At 37.5% G+C, this 22,687-nt stretch overlaps 1 protein-coding gene across 1 annotated transcript in view; it reads right to left on the bottom strand.

Moving 5' to 3' along the window:
• The window catches only part of PTPRZ1 (protein tyrosine phosphatase receptor type Z1), a 1,642,174-nt gene that overhangs the window by 423,503 nt on the left and 1,195,984 nt on the right, over positions 1–22,687 (bottom strand). Inside the window, exons 16-18 of the mRNA XM_044088744.1 lie at positions 12,549–12,634; positions 11,264–11,284; positions 10,984–11,080 (exon numbers count right to left, since the gene is read on the bottom strand). Coding sequence (XP_043944679.1) covers positions 10,984–11,080; positions 11,264–11,284; positions 12,549–12,634 — 204 coding nt within the window. The remainder of the gene's footprint in view (positions 1–10,983; positions 11,081–11,263; positions 11,285–12,548; positions 12,635–22,687) is intronic.

Here is a 22,687-nt window from a genome sequence, read left to right as displayed (position 1 = left end):
TAATAACAACAGCAAAACAACAACAACAACAATAATAATAATAATAATAATAATAATAATAAAATAATGGACACTAACAGCCCAATCATCACTTCTCATGCAGACCATAGTAATTATTCTGCTAATAAAACTTAAAAGTGAACTAAAAAAAAAACTTTGAAAGTAAGAAGCATTCAGTGTCAAACAACATTATTCATGTGTGCTCTAAGAAGTTTGCTTTTCAACTAATCTCACCAAGGTTGTACCTACAGGGTGCAGACAATCCTGGTTTGGTCCTATCTTCAAAGGGGTTGCAAAGCAGCTTATAGTTTAAGCTTTTTATCATTTATAGGCAATGTAAACAAATTGTGAGTCAAGTAACTGGTTAAACAATCCATAACACTTCTTAATATTTGTAATGTTCAGTTTAAAGCATTTACAAAGAGGAAGTTTATAGCAGTTATATTTACACGCTGTCTAGATTTGTACAGTGATTGAGACAAACCTGTCTGCTCCTATCATGTGTCCAGAGTTTTGTTTAGGTCTTCTGTCAGGTGGTTTATAAACTGTTAGACTGTGTCACTGTAGTCACTCTTTTTAATTGATTACTTTGTGTTTGTGAAACAATATCCACAGTAAGGATTATAAGGACTGCAATAAACATGTTTGAATATAATTCCTTTACTAAATCTATACTTTAAGGATCCATCTGAAATTCAGCACATAAGCTTTGAACAATGAAACATCAGTTGAAATTTTCAGATGTGCAGATGAAATGAGGATATTCTTAATTATTTCTACCTCAAATAATCAAGTCATGAACCATATCTGATTATATCAAGAAATGGGGAAGCATCTCTCAATTTAATTTTTTCATCTCTAAACTTTAATGATTTTCTAAAGTTGTCCACTGCTGTATGTCAGAAAGAAATGTATATTACTAGTATGAGATCTAATGGTAAAAAAAAAAATCAAATTTCAAATATTGGAGCAAATAAAAGTTCTTACTAGAAAATTATAACTAAATGTTAACTATAAATAAGAATTAGAATCCTTTAGTGTTAATACAAAGTATGACATTTTCAAATATATTTTTGAATCGTATAAATAGTAGCATTCGTGTTTACATTATAAATAATATATGTTTGAAAAATAACAAAAAGTAAAAGTTTTCATCTTATTCTTGCTGTTCAGGCTTCCTTTCTAAATAATACACCCTTATAAAGTGAATCCATATGCAAATATTTTACAAGTACTTTGTTCTTTGGTAGATCTTTCTTGGGAGTCCATTAATGCATCCTTCTTATTCTCTTCCATCCTTCTGACTAATGGGAAAGGATGGTATATTGTGATGCACACACTCCACTGATGAACTTACTAGATTCTCATGTCTTTGTAGCAAGCTGTGGTTTCAAGTTCTCTTTCCTCAAGCAGACTGCAAAAGTTTATAGAAGGCAATGTAACTGGAACCCCAGAAAGATAGACTTTTAGCTGCATGAGATGTAATAACTGAAATCTTCATTTCTGAGAACAGAATAACTCAATGGCAGATTGGAACATCATTCCCTTTGATTGGGTCTCAGTGGAAATGGTTTTGCTCACAATCTCTCAATTAATTTTTTTAATGTAAAAACAAATATAAGTTTTTAATGTCTGAAAACATCGGGTGTTAATAATTGCCTGATGTCACTTTCTAATTAGTCAAGAGTAAAACTGATTTGGCCATACTGACCGGCAGATGAATCTGAAAAGACCTTACATAGATTTGATTTGGATCAAAATGATCTGCATTGTTGGTGTGATGTAAAAACTTACAGTCAATGCCAAGATCTCTCGATTCTATAGAATTATTACAACAATGAACTGAGTATACATGTTTATTTGCAGGGGTTCTGCAGTTTTGAAGTTCTTTTTATATGTACATATTCTTTATTTTCTTTTGCATTATTATTCTAAAACATATCCAAAATATCAGACAGGTTTGCTTTCTCTATAACTCTGCTTAGCATTTAATCTTTCACATCCATCATTCTTATCACTGTGCTATGCTGCTTCTACTATCATAGGATGTTCATTATACTAACAGTAGCCTTTCCTATTTGGGTTATATCCTACCAAAGATGTAACAGCCAGCCAGCTTCCAAAGCTTTAGGCCAGCTTCCACATGCCCGCACAGTCAGGCTCCTCTAGCTGAGCTGACTAAAACACAAGTTTCCCCACGACCCCCTTCAGAGTTTTACTGCCACCAAAGAACATGCTCCTTTGAGACTTTCCTTTGGCTTGCACTCTCATTTGTTGGGCAGGTAAGCTCTCTTTGGGGAAAAATCCATTTCCTTAATTCTGTTGATGTTCTATTATATTCCTCTTTGGGAAAGCTATTTTAAAGATAGAAGTGGTCTGTTTTAATGGACTGTGTTGAGAATATAAAGTACTTTTAAAAAAAAGTGCTTGTTTTTTCTCAGTTTTAAAAGTCATGTAAAGTCAATGAAACATTTTCTTTTTTTTTTTTTGTAGAGAAATTGTGTTTAGTTTACTTCTGTGGGGTTGACATCGCATTTTAAAGTACTTTGTACTGCATTTTTCTGTCAAAAAAAGTAACTTTTGTGGACTGGTTCTGTTTTCCAGCAATTACTGCTTGCCTTCCTTAGGAAAGATGCTCCATTTTTGGCTTGACCAAGGAACAGACTACCAGTCCCACAGTTGGTTCTTATTCCAGCACAAAAAGAAAAAAATAAGCAAACAGCTTTTACCACCACAGCAGGCTAACAATTTGCCTCATCATAGGTGATTGACTACTGTTGCCGTTAGTTGTATCTCAGAGCACTTATCTTTTACCCCAGATCCTTCTGATGTAGCACCTACAGACACTTTGTACCAGGGGTTAGCCTCATTCTCTGCAGCTGTTGGGCTCCCCTCAATGGGCAAGAGAGAGCCACTCTTGTCAGTCCTGGGAAAGAGAACAGGGATGTTTTTTCTGTTGTGTTAGAATGATGTGTCCTTCCCTAGGAAAACAGCTGCTACCATTAGCAATGCAACTGGCCCCACTTTTCCTGTCAAAAAGAAATGGAAAAAAAAGCATATATCTACTCACCCTTGATTTTCTTTGGATGGAAAGAGTTTACTGGGTCTGGCTCAGGGCTTTATTCAGGCTATTGATCCTTCTTGCAAAGTAGTTTCTGTTAAAAAAGAGGGATTCCTCTTTTTCTGAAGAGATTCAGGATTTTAAGTCTGAAAAGGAAGATACAGGGACAGATATAGGGATTTTCCTCAGGTTTCTGATTCATACTCAAAGGAGAAATCTGTTTCTGATTCTCTCTTTTGGGGGGGGGGTGTCTTTATCTGAGTCTGTTGCTAGAATGTGTCACATTTTCAGTGAAAAAACACTGAGTTTTCTCAGTTCGTCCAAAAATACTATGAGTTGTTACAGAAGGATTTTCCATGACCTACATCCATTCCTCCTGCTCTCTTTGCTTTAAAGGATGCGTGTGTTACTGCCTGCAATTTCCCTGTTAGTCAGCCAGCTGCCCCTAAAAATGTGAATAGGATGTATGAAGTTCACCAGTCTTTCACAATTTTATACATTATTCCCAAACCTGACCCAGCAGTTGTAGCTTTAGTTGACCCTACTGCTGCTAAGCACTTAGTTGAAATTAATTCTACTCTTTCAGATAAGGACAGGAAAATTGTTTACAGGTAGGGGAAAATGTGTATACTTCTGCAACTCGAATTTTCAGAATTCAGAATTGTCAGACTTACATGTTAGGTTGCTCTGACAAATTATGAAAGTATGCGGAAAGTTTTATCTGCAGTTCTTCTTGTGAGTAAAAATCTACTTTAAGTAACTTACTGTCATCTATTATACAGGTCATTCACTGCTCACTGTATGCAGTGTGTGTATGACTCTGTTGACACTTCTTTCAGGGCTGCGGCCACTGGTAGTATTTTGAGGAGGTGCATTCTTAGACCCTCACAGATGATGTTAAAAATGATATTTTAAATTAGATAGACATTTAGTGTTTGGTTCCTCTGTTGCAGAAGTGTTCAAACGTGTGATGAAAATTGAAATCTGATCCAGGGAATCACTAAGATTTCTCAGGCATCCTTTTCTAAAATTTTCAAGGGATTTTCTATCTCTTCATCCTATTTTGACAAAAAAAAAAACAAACAAAAAAAAACAAACCAAAAATCCTCAGAATAAACAGTCTCAAGAAAATACAGGTAAACAAATGTTTATGAAGAAATGGCAAGACAAGGGGTCTCCAAAAACAAAGTATTGATCCTACCAAACCCAAGGACAGTCCAGCAACTCTGAATAATTACCCAGGAGACCTTATGAACCCCTCCCATCCTGGTCCCCCTTCTCCTTCCAGAAAGTCTGACTCTCCGTGTTTCTCTTTGGCAACAAATAGTTTCAGACTAATGGATTCTGAAAAGCAGTCATTAAGCCTACAGATGACAGTGGGAGGAAATTCTTCCTTTCCAGGAGGTACTTTCTCATCCTCCAAATCAGACTCTTGTTTCCACCAGTTTTTCATCACATGCTGTCCCAAACACTGATAGATCCAGTTCCTCCTTTCCAGATGGGGAAAGATTTTTATTGAAGGATGTTCCGAGTGCCAAAGAAAGAAAATTATTGGAGACCAGTTCTGGAGCTTTCTTTCATAAACCTGTTTGTGATAGTGCCCAAATTTAAAATGATGTCATTTCATAACCTGTTACCTCTTTCTTCCTCTTTCCAATTTTCTGGCAACACTAGACTTAAGATGCTTATCATCACATCGCTATTCATACAGACTTCAGACATGTCTTAAGGTTTTGTGCATCTGAATAACATTATCAACTATCTGCATTACCGTTTGGACTGTCCACTGCTGCAAGAGTGTTCATAAAGTGTCTAGCTCTGGTTATAACTCATTGCAGGCTACAGGGTATCCACATTTTTCCATGTTTAGACAACTTATTTAACTTTGCAGAGTGTTTATCAAAGTGTCAGGAATCTCTGTCTTCAGTGACAGGTCTCTTACTCAATCTGGAATTTCAAGAGAACATTCAGATCTCTTTCTTGACTCCTTCACAAAGGATTGTCTTCCTGTGATGTAAACTAGACACCTCAGTTCAAAAAGCTTTTCTTACACAGGAAACATTGATCTTTATCTAGATCTGTTTCTAAGGTTTTCCATTCAGACACTTATCACTGAGAGGGAATACCTTGGGATTTTGGGTCTCATGGTCTTTTTGATTCTCAAGATAACCTTAGCAAAGCTTCACATGTGAAAGATACAGTGGTTCCTGAAATCTCTTTAGTCCCAGCATCGACACTCTTTAACTTTTAAATCCAAGTACTGGAGTTTGTCAGAAGAGAAATATTTTAGTGGGGACATCAGATACCCTTAAATCCAGGTGTCTCTTTCTCCCTCCCTGCTGCAAAGCAGCTAGTGACCACAGATCCCTCACATTTTGCTTGGGAGCAGTTTCATGAGGGCTAAAAGTGCAGGGCGTGTGGACACCAAGGACAGATACAAGCATGTAAATATCAAGAAGATGCTGGCCCTGACCAAGGCACTCAACTCTCTGAACCATCTTTGGTCCCCTGCTCCTCTTCAAGTGGTAACAGACAATAATATAGTCATGTGGTACATCAACAAAAGGGAACCAAGTTATATTCCCTACAAAGACCAGCCATCTTAGCTTGGAATATAGCTTTACAGCACAATCTCACTCCACAGGCAGTTGGGCATCCTATATTTCATCGGAACAAAACTGTATGGCAGACAAGTTGAGAAGGACCAGAGCAAAGTATCACAAATGGAAACTAGATCAGCTTGTCTTCCAAGATTTGATCCATCTGTGCGGAGATCCTCAAGTAGAATGCATTACCTCCTGTTTGATCAACTTGCAAGATTGTGTTCCAGGACTCCGTACGAGAAGCACTGGAAGACAGATGCATTCCATTCGCTTTTCCTTTCCTGGTAACAGAGTATTAATACACATTTTCCACTAATATCCAGGGCACCTCTGAACACTCAGAAGGAACCCCCCAGGATCATTGTGTGACTCTTCTGGCCCAGTCATCTGTGGCTCTCCCTTCTTTTGTAAATGGCCAGGGGCAGTTACCACAACCTTCCTCACAGACTAGAACTACTCACACAAGATCAGGGGGTGTTTGATACAACCCAACACCAAGCAACTTCAATTGACTGCCTGGATGATAGGGTCTTAACCCCTTTTAGGCACCTGTTTACTGAGGACAAGCAGCAGGTACTAGCTATGGCAAGTACGCCTGTTACTAAAAATCCTTTTAGCAAATGGAACGTTTTCTAGTTGGGGCAACAACATAAACCAGCACCCGTTCAGGGCTAGTTGTTCTCTGGATTGAAAATATTTGTGTGAGTTGCTATCCTATGGCTTTTCTTATTCCTATATCATGGTTCATTTATCAGCCATTTTAGCATGTTTTCCCATGGATCCTCCTTCTTAATGCAGTCTCATGTCAAAATGTTCTTGAAAGGACTTTTGCCTATGAGGCCTCCAAGAAAACTGGTGGTGTTTCCTTGGGATCTTAATCTTTTGTCAGAGAAGCTAACACTTGTTTCATTTGAATAAACTAATCTGGCTGAATTGAGGTTCTTAACATGTACTGATTGCTGCAACTTGTGCAAGAAGGGTATCTGAGTTGCAAGCTATTATGGTGAGTAGACCCTATATCGTTTTCTTTAGGGACAGGGTTTCTTTGAGAACTAATCCATCTTTCATGCATCAAGTGCTATCCAGGTTTGGTTTAAGCCAAACTGTCCCTCTCCTTGCTTTCTTTTCTGAACATAGGAATGAGGGAGAAAGGTTACTCCATACCTTGGATGCCCAAAGAAAACTCAGTTACTGTCATGACAGAATGAAATATTTCACATCACTGGATGAATTGTTCACTTCTTGTGAAGGTGAGAAGATGGCACAACCCATGACAGAACAGACTATTACCAAATGGTTGTCTAAGACAATTACCTTTTATTATACTCACCATAGTAAAACTATTCCAGGCAGGGTGAAGGCCCACCCTACAGGGGCCCTGGCTTCATCTATGGCTTTTTGGAAAGGGTTTGATTCTAAAAGTATTCTAGAAGCTGCTACTTGGTCCTTCTTCTCTAGGTCCATAGTAGGGTTTGCTAGGACCATTCTCCAGGGGGTCCTAAACTCTCTTTCAAATTTCAAATATAGTTAGCTATGGTAATCTACCCATACAGCTAATGATACTGCAGCAGTGATCAGTATGATGAACATAGTACAGTTGTATAAGTAAAACTCACCATAACAATAGATGGTCAAATGATCACTACTTCAGTAGCTGCTCTATCCTCCCCCCCCCCCAATCTTTTTGGTATGTTTTTTTTTATGCCAGGATGTGAACAGTTACTTTTTGTTGTTTCTTGCATTGTCCATTCAGGGCTAAGCCTCCCTCATTCGGCTTACAGAAAAGCTCTGAAGGGCTTTGCACCCCAGACTTGTCTTCTAGTCAGCTCAGGCCAAGCTGCCAGACAGTTTGGGTGTATGGAAGGTGTAGTGAAGCTTTGGAAGCTGACTGTATATTATATCCTTGGCAAAGTATAACCCATATAGCTAAGGCTTCTGTAGCAATGATCATTTGAACATTTAAGTTTTGTGTACACAACTGTACTTTCATTCACTTTTTAACCTATTGCCACAGCCTCTTACCTATTATCCTGATCATCCTCCCTCAAAACTTTCCTCAGAACCTACACTGTAGTAACTTTCCCTTCCCACTTTCAACAAGTGTTCTCCTCACTGAGCCTTCAGTAATTTGAATTCACTTGCTACTTTAGTTATAATGCTGCAATATACCAGATCCCTCTCAGAGCATTATTGAATTTCATTGGTTTGCTGAATGACACATTGTAACCAGACTGACTGTTAGTGAAACATGCAGGTTTGTCTTGGCTTATAGCTGGGTCAGTATCAGTTTGACACTCTTCCCCTCTTACTTCACTTGTGCTATATTACAATTACTACTAGAGGAAATTTCCAGTGACAACCTACTATAATTCTCACTTCCTTCTTAGACATTTCTGTATTTTTTTGTTTGAGAAATGTTTTGGATTTCACTCAGGCTCAGCCTGAAATTGGTCAATATTGATCAGAGCAGTATCCCAATAAACAAATACAAATAAATAATTAAATAAATACATACATACATAAACAAATAAATTTACACATAAATACCTAAATAAATAAATTTCTAAAGAGCACTACTCTATCAAACAACATACAGTTCCTGACTTCCTCAAACTCTACAACCTGTATTTTCCTTCAGCATCTTTCACCTTCACACATCATACACCGCTGTACTTCTTACACAACCCATGCAGCAACAAATAACTTGTCTTTTCCCTTAAAAATTACCCTATTCTATCTAACAGAGGAGAAATTATATCATCCAATCACATTGAAGAAAACACTCTCTTGTTCAGCATCAGTCTGTTAATGCTCATTACTGCCATAGGCAACCCAGGATAAACACAAACCCCATAACAAACATCCCCATGGTTTTCAAATTAACATTCTCAATGCAAATACAACTCCTGTCCCCTGTCAATAACATGAACTGACATGTTATACAGCTGGTTTGGGGGGGGGGGGAGTCCTCTTCTTGATCATAAACATGAGTAGAAAGTGTGAAATTTTCACCAACAAATTTGGAAAGGATCTAAACCAGAGGATTGTATCTCTGTATAGTCCTTGTCTGCATCTTACCACCAGCCACTGTCATTATTAAATTGGTAAACAACATGGGTACTCCATTTTCTGTGCCTCTCTTTTTATCTCTCACTCTCACTGTCACCACTTTTTAACCTGTTGCCACAGCCTCTTTTACCTATTATCCCAATAATCCTCCCTGAAAAAGTTGGGAAAGTTGGGAAACTAGTCACCATCATTCTTTTACCTGAAATGTGACCATCTTGTGATATCTCCAGTGACAGGACCCGCATTGTTTTCCACATGCATTCTAATCACCATGAGTTCAACACAGATCCTATACTAACAGTCCAAAACCAGGTTGTGGTGCAACGTGCGATAAAGTTGTGGAATGGGTGTAATAAAAAACAGTGCTCGCCTGTCTGTTACCAAGGGTTTTGGCAAGGAAACTGATATTGCTGGCATCTCTGAAGCCACATTTGTACACTTAAATATGAACATTTGCCACCATGTCACGCTAACTTCTACCTAATAAGATAGGCAAATGTGAACTTCACCATAAAATATTTACTGATTAGCTGAATAGTAAAACAACATAATTTTTATGATAAAAAATATATTCCTTTACTAACTATATTTCATTTAGATGTCCTCTGATGTGCTTTCATGTCTGCTTCAATACGTTTAAACTGACATTCATATGGACTGAAACAAAATGGTTGAAGTCTGAGGGCAACCCTCTGTACCTCCATGGGGGGGGGGTTAAATTCCCATATAAATACATTCAAACTCCACATTCACACAGCCATAGAGAAAAGAGAAAACACACACAGTTTATTACTGCCAACATGCAAACAAAAAACTGCAGTAGCAGTTTTTGTCTTATAGGAAAAGTAAGAGGGAGTTCAACAATGAGTCTCTGACTTTGTCAAGTTTATAAATAATCTGCTTTATACTCAGTGAGATGTAGGGTAATACCTGAAATCCTTGGTTCTCGGCTATTTTTTCTTTTTTATTTATCAGTTTACTAAGCACTGAAAGCCCTAACCTGCATGTTAATATTTACTCCTCCAGCCTAGAAGTGAGTACTTCTGTACCTTATTAAATAACATACAATGTTGATACTGCAAATATGCACAACTTTCCAAAACCAAAGCAATTTCATAACTAACATTACCAAGACAAAAACATTAGTCCTGCATAAATGTGATTCGACAATAAGCACCAGTTGACAAGCAAATCAAACTGCGGAGTACTGAGCCATCTGAAACAGTCACACATTTTACATCATCTTGGCCGACAGTTGAATTAGCCTCTCTCTTTTACTTTAGCTTATCTTTTAAACTAGAAGCAGGAGCAGCAGTGGACAAAGGTTTGTCGTTTCTGTTAATTCACAAGAGTTACATGTAATCGTAAGTAGCTGTGTAACCAACATTCCGATGACAGTGGCCATCAGGAAATATATCTTATTGTAGCTATATTTACCCACTAGACTAAAAATGGATGGTGTGCAAAAGTTTTTCAATTGGTGTTAAACAATAACATTGTCAAGAGATATTATATTGTCTTTATATTATTATTACTGTTATAATAATAATAATTATTATTATTGATGCTTTCATTGGTAGATGCTAAAAATGCTACTCAGCACAATATTCTCCTAGAGCAAAAAATGTCCAAAAACAAAGTTCAAACAACAGCGTCCCCAAAATAAAGAAGTAAGAAAAAGTATAGAATATGTGGAGTACAAGAGCTTAAAATTATTCCCATCTTGCATTGGGGTACCTGGCTGTAAAGATACTCCCCTCCCTCTACATACAATGCAGGATATCAGAGAATTTGAGAACCCAGCTCTCGACCTTACCTGTTTCTCATCCATTATACATTGCCCATATAATACATTCATAGGTCCATAGGTTCATAGGTGGTTACTAGGCTAGTGGCCCTAGAGCCCTTACAAGTCTAGCCATGTTAATCCCGAGTTACCTCAGACAGCATGGCAAACATTTAGTATTATATGTGCATGTATATGCATATGTATCACCTTTACTGATCATAACGGGAATCTTCTGTGAAGTATACAGGCTATTTATTGCCTAGCTCAGTGGTGAGCTATGTTTGAGTTTAAGCTGGGTTCTACTAGACTGTAGCCTCTTGGGCTTACTGTTTGATCACGGAGTCTAAAAAAGCATAAGCATTTTCTAAATGTAAATAAGTGTAAATTTTAAACTGATGAATTTAGTTGCACTGAATATGCTTGCTTTGTCCAAATATTTAATTCATACCATAAATACTTACAAGCAACAATGTTAATGTAGCGATTTTTATTCTTGTTGTCTGGATGGTTTGAACTGTCACTTGTAATACCCATGTCAACTGTGCAGCTCTGGACGTCCTAAAACAAAATGAAATCAGTACATCTTATGTTAAAGCATGTACAGACGCTTACACAAGACAGGAAAAGTTTATAAGACACCAAGCACATGCAATCCTATTAGCTCAAATCAATGCATATCTAGCCTTTTTCCTAGAAGCTACTTTCTTCCAATGAAATGACATGCAACTTAAAATGTCTTACCTCATAAAACTCTTTCAGCGTCTAACGAGGAAATGAATTCAAGAAGAACAGAGCAATGAAGTCCCACAGCAGACAATGCACACATTAAAACATGTTACATTAATGACATTAATGCAATATAAATACAGTGGTCATGCAATGAACACAGAACACAATGTCAAACACTGAAAACAGAAATCTGTGGTACGTAATAACTAGGACATGCAATACATCATTTATTATCAATAAATAACATCCACCTCACAACTATCAAGCATGCTGTAATTAACGGTGCATTCATAGTCCTAATAACTGAAGCAAACTCATCAAGCCCAAATTTCATTGCATTTGACCCCTTTCATTTAAAATGGTGCGACCTTGTGGGACGTTTCTCACAATGCTGGTACGGGGCTCCACACAAAACTACATTTTTGTAAGAGGTAAGCCTGCTGAAATGGGACTTTGAAGAGTTTGTCCTTGAAATTTAGGACCAAATCCATTAAATACATTTCTGGTTCGTAACACCTATGTTGATGGGGTATAGTCACTTAAGGAATAAGCTGCACTCTATTTACAATAATTAGGAAAAATTACAGTTATGCCCCGGGAAAATGCAAATACTCTTGTCTGGTTGGTTCGTTTATGTTAATCCATGATATTCTACTGTTTAACAGCAAATCTAAAATATCATAGTATGGATAATCAATCTGTTGTGTACTGTGCATTTATCTCATGTCACGTGTGTTTCTGTTTTATGATACTGGACGGATGAGCCTGATACAAAACTACATAGACTGCAGCAATAAATATAATCAGAAAATATTACTTCTAACAATAATAGTACATTAACAGCATCCAGCCAGTGATTATATCATATCATGCATTATATCTTCACCAAAAAAGAGTTATAAATATAATCTCTTCCAATAATTTGTAGTTACATTTCAATTATTTGGTAAGAGACTCAAGTTCATAGGTTGTTAGTTTACTACTACACAAGCAGCCCAGGGCAGCTCTGGGGTGGCTTATCCCCATTTCCCAGTTCCCTGTGATAAATGTTTGGTTAGGTGGTTAAGTGGAGGTGGAAGGAATCAATCCCAGGACTATAGGAAGCAGCTCAGTAAGTTATCAAGTGCTGCCTTTACCTTTAACATGCAGTTCTAAAACTTTTTTTTGTAGCATAACCTTTACAGCACTGGGCAGAAGGTTCTGGGCTCTGTCTTCCCCACCATTTTGTAGTAATAAGAATACAAACATTTATTCATGTTGAAAAATAGTACAAACGATAATTCACCAAAATGTGTACCTCAAATTCTTTAGTAAACCCATTTCTTGCATGGAGATCTGCAACAACTTTTGGAAACTCTTGTAACGGAATTGTTTCTAGAGCATCTAAGAAAGAATAATAAAATATTCTAGTTGCGGTCAATGATGAAGACTCAACAATTGTGAAATTTATACATCACAATCAGTATATATATATATATATATATATATATATATATATATATATATATATATATATATATGGTTCACCTGACATAGCGAAACTTCTGCATTGTCGATGTTCGTCAGGTAGAACCATATATATATATATATATATACTTTAAAAATCGAATAACTGAGATGCATTTCGCTAGCTGACATTACCAGCTTACTGAGTCAGAATCATTTTTTGGCAGCTGGAATTTTCTGCAACATGTAAAACACTACTAAACATTTCTTTCAAAGAAACTTAACCGCGTAGATCAAACAGAGGAAGTTTGCATCACTAAACCACTAAGTAAGCTGTTCTGCAGAACAGCCAGTGTTGTGATCTGCCCTCACAGGATAAATGGTAAAATGTCTTTATTTGTCAGAGAGGGGTCACTGACATTGAGACAAACAGCAACTATTTGATGGAAAACAGGTTTTATATCAAATGCAGGAATTTGTAAAACAAGTGGCACGTCTCATAAAAAACTGCTATAACTTATTCTAATGTGCTACTATTCTGAATTTAGAACATTTAGTTTGAGGACTGCTGATGGCACATGACAATTGGTATGATAATTTTGTTTACAGATGGTGTGAGTTTAAAAAAAAACTTAAATGCATTCTGGATTTAAAAATCTAGGTCATTGAAATGAATCTGAAAACAGTTTAGAGTCTTTATAATAAACCAGTTTTTCTATCTATCTATCTATCTATCTATCTATCTATCTATCTATCTATCTATCTATCTATCTATCTATCTATCTATTGCCCAGGGTAATGTGCTAAGAGGAGATATTTCTGAACAATCTCAGATATAAAGTAAACATACATTCTTTTACAGTAAAAACAATAATCAGTTAATCAAGCAATCAAGCACTGCTATACCAAATGATACTGACAGCATTAAACAATCAGTAACAGCCATTAAAAGAAAAAAAACCTACCATGGCAGTCAATTATTTAAGAAGTGAAGTGCTGGTAAAGGAAATGTCATTCAAAGTATACAAATAACTAGAAGCTACAGAAAATTCTAAATGCCAGAATTAACAATGCTGTTGCAAAATGGTTATTTAACACAGATGAGGAACAAAGTATGTTTATAGTGGTCTGACAACCAAGAAGAGGTCACATGACTGAGGAATGACTGAAGCACCATTTTGATTTAGTTGAGAGTTTGTGTACTAGTTGTTTGGAGATCTGTTTGACGTCAATGAGTCCTCTAAGTAATGACGAGAATGAATCTTATCACTGAGGAGGTCTCATTGGACTGTAGATTATTCTTTGGTCAGGGAAAAACACTGACTTTATTAGACTGAAATCTAAACATGTAATGGGTATGATTTCACATTACTCTTTTTTTACCTATCTTACTTGTGTACTTCCCTCAGTTATTAGAAAAATTCTTCCTCTGTCATTATTATTCAATTAATAAAAATGACGTGAAGCAATAGTTGAAAGGCATGAGACAGACATCCCTTGTAAAACAAAATTAATTATGTAAATAAACATAAAAAATGCCAGACTTGTCTTTGAAGGATGTAATATAGTTTAATAAGGTTGAGCACTTTCATACACCACATAACTTTTTATAAAACATTTTGAAACACAATACAGCATGCCTTTAAATATATAAAAGAAAATAATGTGATATGCTCAGACACATTAAATCATTAAATAATCAAGTAACATAAAAATGATTTACAATAAACTAATAACAAAAGTAGGATGTAAAACATTAAAAACAGATAAAGCAGAAAAAAAATCATTTTCTCAACCATAAAAATTGTGCTTTTAATATGGGTGCTAGTGAAATATGATCATTCAAACCAGGAACTCTTTCTGCAGCTAATCTTTCGGCTTTCGACACCTTCCCCCACTCTGGAATTATAGATAAACTCACTAAACTAGGTATAAATCCCTATGTCACAAGATGGGTTGCCAACTGGTTCACTGACAGAACCCACACTGTGAAAGTAGCAGACTCCAAATCCGACTTCAGACCAGTGACAAGTGGAGTATCACAGGGTTCAGTCCTGGGTCCTCTCCTGTTTGGTATCTACTTCTCTGAAGTACAGGCTAACACAGAAGGTCTTTGGCTAATGAAGTTCGCAGATGACTGCAAACTAGGAGCCATAATCGAAATACCTAACGATGTGGACATCCTACAAAAGGGCCTCACTGAGACAGATGCCTGGTGTCAAAGCTATGGCCTCAAGCTCAATGCCAAAAAGTGCATTGTCATCCCCTTTGGTAAAAACTCTGTACCCATGAAATACAACATAGGCGGTAGTATACTTAACACCGAAAGTGTGATAAGAGACCTTGGGACACAGGTGGACAGTAATCTCTCTGAAGTACAGGCTAACACAGAAGGTCTTTGGCTAATGAAGTTCGCAGATGACTGCAAACTAGGAGCCATAATTGAAACTCCTAATGATGTGGACATCCTACAAAAGGGCCTCACTGAGACAGATGCCTGGTGTCAAAGCCATGGCCTCAAGCTCAATGCCAAAAAGTGCATTTTCATCCCCTTTGGTAAAAACTCTGTACCCATGAAATACAACATAGGCGGTAGTATACTTAACACCGAAAGTGTGATAAGAGACCTTGGGACACAGGTGGACAGTACTCTCTCCTTTGATAATCACAACACTACAGTAGTCAGGAAATTCTTCTACATGGCACACCTCATCACAAAAGGTTTCTCATCCAGAAAAAAAAAGGTCATTGTTCCCCTCTACTCATCACTCATTAGACCCATTATAGAGTACAATGCCCCTTTTGGTATGTACCTCACAAGACATCTATGACAACTGGAAAGGCTGCAGAAATACCTCACAAAGAGGATTACTGGTCTCAAACAGATGCCCTATGCAGACTGTCTCAAAAAACTCCAGCTTTACTCTGTCGCATATCGCCTACTCAGAGGTGATCCCTGCCTAACATACAAAGCTATGTCAAACTCAAAGCTGTTGGACATGCTGCACATAAAGAAATCCCAATCCCTCTGAGCTACACGCTCTAGGGACCTAAACCTTGTCACCACAATAAACAGAACATGCCGGAGGAATACATTCCTGTCCCAGAGACTTCCCATACTCTGGAATAAACTACCTGTCTATATCAAACAAAGCTTCTCATTAGCACTCTTCAAGAAAAATCTTGATGATTGGATGGGAAATAGTAAATTCACCCCGGGGATCACCTCTGTGGCTCTGCTCGACAGTGGCGCAGGAAAATAATTTTCTTGGGTGGCAAAAGCCAGGGTACCTTTTTGGCTGGGCTTGTATAGGCCCCAGGGATGGGATGACAGCCTAGTACCTACCTATGAACCTATGAATCTAACATGCAGTTCTAATTATACAAGTTCATAAAGCTCTTTCCAACCCCCCCCTTTACTGTAAGTGAATCTTATCAATAATAAAGAACAAAAACCTTTTAAAGTTGACACACTGTAAAGAGTGTTTGAATCGGGCATCATTACTATTTTTCATAAGTTCATAGGTGTGCACTAGGCTTTACAAGCCTAGCCCATAGGATTGCCCTGGCATCCTGCCACCTGACCTTAGTTCCCAGTGTCTCTGATGAGTAGAGCTACTGGAGTGACCCCCGGGGTGAATTTTATATTTCCCATCCACTTATCAAGATTGCTCTTGAAGAAGGCCAGGGAGGCGCTCCTCTTGACATGTAAGGGAAGTCTATTCTACAGCATGGGCAGTTCTGGGTTATGAACCTGTCCCTCCATTAATTGTGGTAATGAGGTTGAGGTCTCTGGAGTGTGTGGTTCTGAGGGATTGGGATTTCTTTAGATGTAGCATTTCTAACAGAGCTGGGTTAGACACGGCTTTGTAAGTCAAGCAGAGATTGCCTCTAAGTAGGCGATATGAGACAGAGAATAGTTGGAGTTTTTTCAGTCTGTCCATATAGGACAAGTGTTTAAGGCCTAAGATTATCTTTCTGAGGTACTTTTGTGGCCTCTCCAGTTGTTGCAGGTGTCCAGTGAGGTACATACCAAATGGGGCATTTACTCGATGATTGGCCTAATAAGAGAAGAGTAGAGGGAGACAATGACCTCTTTCTTCCTGGTTGCAAAACCTTTAGCAATGAGATGTGCCACATAGAAGAAATTTCTCACCACAGTAGCAATGTGGTGGTCAAAAGAGAGGTTGCTGTCAGCCTGTGTTCCCAGATCTCTTATAACACCTTCTGTGTTCGGTGGACTACTATTGATGTGGTAATTCATGGTAACCAGGTTTTTCCCAAAGGGGATGACGACACATTTTTTGGCATTGAGCTTAAAGCCATGGTTCTGACACCAGTCATTGGTTTCAGTGAGGCCTTTCTGTAGGATGTCAACATCATTTGGGGTGTTAATAGTAGCTCCCAACTTGCAATCATCTGTGAACTTTGTCAGCCAGAGTCCCTTCATTTTGGCCTGGACTTCAGAGAAGTAGATACCAAACAGGAGAGGACCTAGGACAAAACCCTGTGGGATTCCACTCATGACTGGTCAGCAGTCTGACTTGGAGTCAGCTACTTTCAGACTGTGGGTTCTATCTGTGAGCCAGTTTACATCCCACCTAGTGATATAGGGGTTGATGCCTAGCTTAGTGAGTTTTTCTATGATTCCTAAGTGGGGAATGGTATCAAAGGCCTTGGCCAGATCAGGGTGGGCTGTATGAACTACCTTGTCTTCATCCACAGCTCTGGTGACTGACTCAAAGAAGTCGATCAGGTTGAGCAGGCATGATCTACCCTTCACAAAACCAAACTGTGTGGGGTCCAGAGTGCGGAGATTCCCAATATCCTTGTTTATTAGGTCCATGATGATGCGTTCCATAGCTTTGCATATCAGACTAATGGGCTGATAGTTCTCAGGGTCTGTAGTCACTCCTTCTTTGTGGAGAGGGATGACTGTAGCACTGCTCCATTTGGTAGGGGAAAAGCCTGCAGTGAGGCTGTGATTGAACAAGGCACACAGGTGAGGTGCCAGCTCACTCTGTAGTTCATGTAGAACACAGCCAGGGATATTGTCCAGTCCCATAGAAGCTGTATTCTTGGCCTTGGACAGTGCTGTTTTAACCTGTGCAGCAGTAATACTGGGTGCCTGGCAACCTACTGGTATTGTGATTGGTCCTTTGGTGGAGGAGAGGGGTAAAGTTGCCACTGGATCTGTCAGCCAGTATATTGGCAATATCTGTTGGCTCGGCATAGGAGGTACCATTGTGCTGTAGCTCCGAGCAAATCTGGGTATTGCCGTGGAGATTCTTTACATAACTATATAAGGTCTTGTGGTTGTCTTTACTATCTGCTGCAATTCTGTTTTCATAGCTAGCTTTAGAGGATTTGATGAGGGATCTCAACTTTTTGTTGAAGCTGATAAGGAAGTTTTTCCAGTCTTGGGACTTTACCTTATTCTGCATCAGTTTCCTCCTTCTTTTGTAGAATTTGTTTATGGCAGGGGACCACCAGATTGGCTTCCTTTTTTTGCAGGAGAGCGTCTTGATTCTATTGGTTATGGTGAGATCCATGCATTTGTGTACATGTGCATACAGGGCATTAGTGTATGATTCGGCAGTCATGCAATTGTTCTCCATTTTCATGAGTGCCATGAAGTTACCCACCTCTATTTTTAGGAGCCCAAAGTTAGCTTTGAAGAAGTTTTTCATGGTGGTTACTATTGCGGAGAGGTGGGGAGGGTGGGAGGGATGTGGATTCCAAGGTGATTAGTCTGTAGTCGTATCTAACCTGGGAGGAGTTGATTTTTGGTATAGAGTGTCACACTTGGTGTTCATAACTTCTGGACTTCAAACTTCTCTCTGTTTCCCTTTACAAAATGCCTCTCAAGATAAACACTTGGTAAGGAACACCACTGTTTTAGGTATTGCAATTAAAATTGCAGGAAAAGAAATAGATCTGGGATGATTCTGCACTATTATGTTTGTATCATTATGTGTAAATCTGCATTGTGAACACCTTCCACACATCAACATTTTAGCTTTATTGGTTGAACTGTGAAGTGATTTAAATTCTAAAATGTTTTTAATATTAAAATTCTTGTTATATAGTACTTTACGTCTTGTACTCAACTTGTCCATAGATTTCCTGTGAAGGCTGTTTTCCAGTGTTTCGCTAAAACTTTCCTAATAATGTCTGCATCTATTGAAAAATGTGTAATAAATGTTCGACCATTATTGTCTGTAAAATTGTGATGCCTAGGGAAAACAAACTTGAAATCCACATAACTAAGAATAGGCCTAAAAGTGTTTTTTTTTGCTGTTCAAAATTTCATCCTACGTTTTAAATAATAATGGTAATGGATACCCTCTCTCAGACAACATTTTAATAAACTTCGCAGGTTTCTCTAAAAAATCAGAGACTAAGAAATAACTGTTAAGAGTGATGGGGGGGCTATGCTTCTGATGAAAAGAACGGCAGCTTAAAAATGCAATGCAAGTAAGAGTTTGAAAAAAAATAGGTTTTCTGTAAACTGTCAAATTAGAACTGCTTGTGACATCATCTTTCTTTAAAACAACATCCAAATAATTAATAGGGTCTAAATATGTTTCATAAGAAAATAAAAAAATAAAATGTAGCCTATTCTTATTCTAAATTCACTAGTGGTACCTAGCTATATAATAAAAATGTCACCTGACAGAGCAAATACAAATGAATTTTAGTCATGTATGTAGAACCACATACATTGTCAAGTTCCCAATTTGAAAGTACTAAATTAGCATACTCACCTTCAAAAATGACAAAGTTGTTCTGCAGTGTAAGACTCATAAATGTTTCAGTTAATGTAACATCAGTAGGATCTAACTTGTCATATTTTAAAATCATATCCATAAACCAATTAAGTTCTACTGAGTCTGGAATCACAGTATGCAAGTCTCTAATATCAGCATTTACTAATAAAACGTTAGGTAAACACTTGACTTCTGCAATATTTTTCAAAAATTACCATGTGTCTTGTACAATGCGCTTAAACTGACTCAAGTGCAATTTCAACTTCCTAGCAACAAAAATGGCCAATGACTCCATAACGGAACATGTCACAACAATAATAAGTCTCAATGAGGGATGTTGGAATGCCAAATATTGTTGGTAATATTGGGTTAACTACTACCAAGAAACTATGCAAGTTTCTAGAAACAACACCCAGTAAAAATAAATGATTCAACATCCATTTAACTGCGGCATAAGCAATGATAACTTCATTTTTGAAGTACTGGTGTAAAAATCAGTATTGTAAAGTAATATTTGTAATTTTATAGAGTGATCTAAACAAGACATGATCACTAGCCTCTGTCCTTTTTCAGGTGTCATAAAATGCAACATTTGGTTATGGCTGGGTATTGGTGTTGCACTTGTGGAATATTAATTATGTTCTATGGATACTTGCAGAATTTTTTTATTTATATCCTCAGTTTAAAGGCCTCAGCATTCATAGTTATTACAAGAATGTTTGCATGATACCAAAAGTGTAGGCATCTGCTTCTTACAATGAGCAGTAATAAACTGGATCTCCCTTTCTATATATTTATGGAGGAGTTAGGGCAATCACTATATTGTCATAAAAGAAAGTCAATTACATCCTTTATTTCTTGGTAAAAGTAATGCATCTGTGTACTTGTGAAGACATTGATCTCTTCAATGAATCATATGAAGATATGATCTCCTTGACCAGAAGAGCAAATTACTCATTGGTGGCATAGGTGTCTGTATAAAACAGCAGTCATTGTTCACTGAAAGCATACATTAAAGATCAAAAGATCACAAACAGCTATATGTTTGAAATAAAGTGTTTTTATACATGAGCAAATCCCTGCCCACTAATCACATGTGGGCAACCGCACTGCCAAATCCATTCTTTATAATGATGATCAGCTATTAGAAAGGGGATCCCAATTTCATCTAGAATGTGGCTTCTTATACTCATGCTCATACGTGCAATCTCTAGAAAAATCTGCCTGCCATATAAACCATTCTTCTTAAAAAACTTTCTGCTTCTGGAAAAGGAAATTTTAATTTGACTAGAACACAAACCACAATCACCTAACTATACAGATATATTTCCTTAGGCTCACTCTGGATTTACTGCTGCTCCTTTCTATCCAAAGCCAAGTGTCTGCTAGTGAGGGAACATATTCATTTTTAAATCATTAAAATCAAATCTGTATAATTCAGTAGCTTGTAAACTGTCCCTGCGCCTCCCTCTGTGACTTAACGCTAAACATGTGACTGCGATACAAAAGGTCCAGCTCATACCTTCCTACCTGATCGTGTATTCTATTATCCCAGAAACATGAGACTCTCGACCCACCGCATCTATCCAACTGCGATCTCAAACTTACTACAGTTTACGTCAAACACTGCAGTATAAAGGTCCAGCTCATACCTTCCTACCTGATCGTGTATTCTATTATCCCAGAAACATGAGACTCTCGACCCACCGCATCTATCCAACTGCGATCTCAAACTTACTACAGTTTACGTCAAACACTGCAGTATAAAGGCCCAGCTCATACCTTCCTACCTGATCGTGTATTCTATTATCCCAGACACATGAGACTCTCGACCCACCTCATCTATCCAACTGCGATCTCAAACTTACTACAGTTTACGTCAAACACTGCAGTATAAAGGTCCAGCTCATACCTTCCTACCTGATCGTGTATTCTATTATCCCAGAAACATGAGACTCTCGACCCACCTCATCTATCCAACTGCGATCTCAAACTTACTACAGTTTACGTCAAACACTGCAGTATGAAGGTCCTGCTTTAAAATGGTAAATGACAAAGCTATAACCAGTTCTGTAAAAGTAGCCAAGTGATTCTTTTCCTATGGAACAAACCATCCTGCACCCTAGCTAATAGCCTTCTGCATATTCTTATGGCTGTCTAAAACCCTGTGCTGTATATGTTATACTTCCTTATATTGTTTGCTAGGCTATTCGGGTATATACTTTAATGGCTACCCTTTTAAACTGAAACCTAGTATATCTACCATGTAGGAATGAACAATACAAAAAGTATAATTTGTGTTATACCTCCAACTTTTGCAGGATATTGATCAGCAGAAGAACAGTGCAACAATTCAGACAGATACATGCATAGCTAAACGAATACAAAGGTACAAAATAAAACTAAAGTCAGCTATGAATCGGTGTACTACTGTCTTCAAAACATCATATCTATCCATACATACATACATAAAGAATCAGTCTATGATGCCACCATTACTCTAAAAGGCAGCAAGTTATTTATTTACCACAAAAAGTGTTTGCCTTTCTTTTCTATTGATTTTACTGCAGATGAAACGGTACTTCTGACACATATAAAAATATGAGGGAAACAAATGTTTTGGATGAAAATGTGTGTGCTTTTCCAAAGAGATAGTCATAATGCCTCTTTAGTACAACAGGAAAATGTCTAAATGAGTATTTTAGATGGAAATGAAGTATATCTTTTCCTAAAAAAACAATGACACATCAGCATACCTCTCAGCTAGTCAGAATTTTGCAGAATGTCCAGATTTGTGTCTCTTATTTTTGGTTTGCTCATCATAAAATTTATTTTCTGGTAAATCAGTGAGGACTGCCTTCAATAAATCATGTCAGACATTAGAATTTCCAGACTTCATATCAGTGAGCAAATGCATACTAATACAAACCTACTTACTCTAGCAAATTTCTAAGTTTAGAAGAGCAATTTTTAAAATATCTCCCTACTTTGTGGCCTTTGTCATTCCATTATTCTTAGCTTTGTCCATGATTTTTGTTCTTTGAGGTTGAGATGTAAGCAAAAGTAATAACCAAAATTTCACAGTGAAGTATGTTTGTAACGTAATGAGTGTTGCAGGGATAATTATATTGACACTCATTGCAATGGCAAATAAAACTTTGTTGTTACAGATAATGATACAGTGTGCTACACATGCAATGTATTGATCAAGTAATAAAAC

The sequence above is a fragment of the Protopterus annectens genome, chromosome 11.part0 (assembly GCF_019279795.1).
Source record: "Protopterus annectens isolate FY-2018-M chromosome 11.part0, PAN1.0, whole genome shotgun sequence".
NCBI classification, from domain to species: domain Eukaryota; kingdom Metazoa; phylum Chordata; order Ceratodontiformes; family Protopteridae; genus Protopterus; species Protopterus annectens.
The sequence above is the reverse complement of the archived record's forward strand: the minus strand, read 5'-3'. Positions and strand labels throughout refer to the sequence as shown.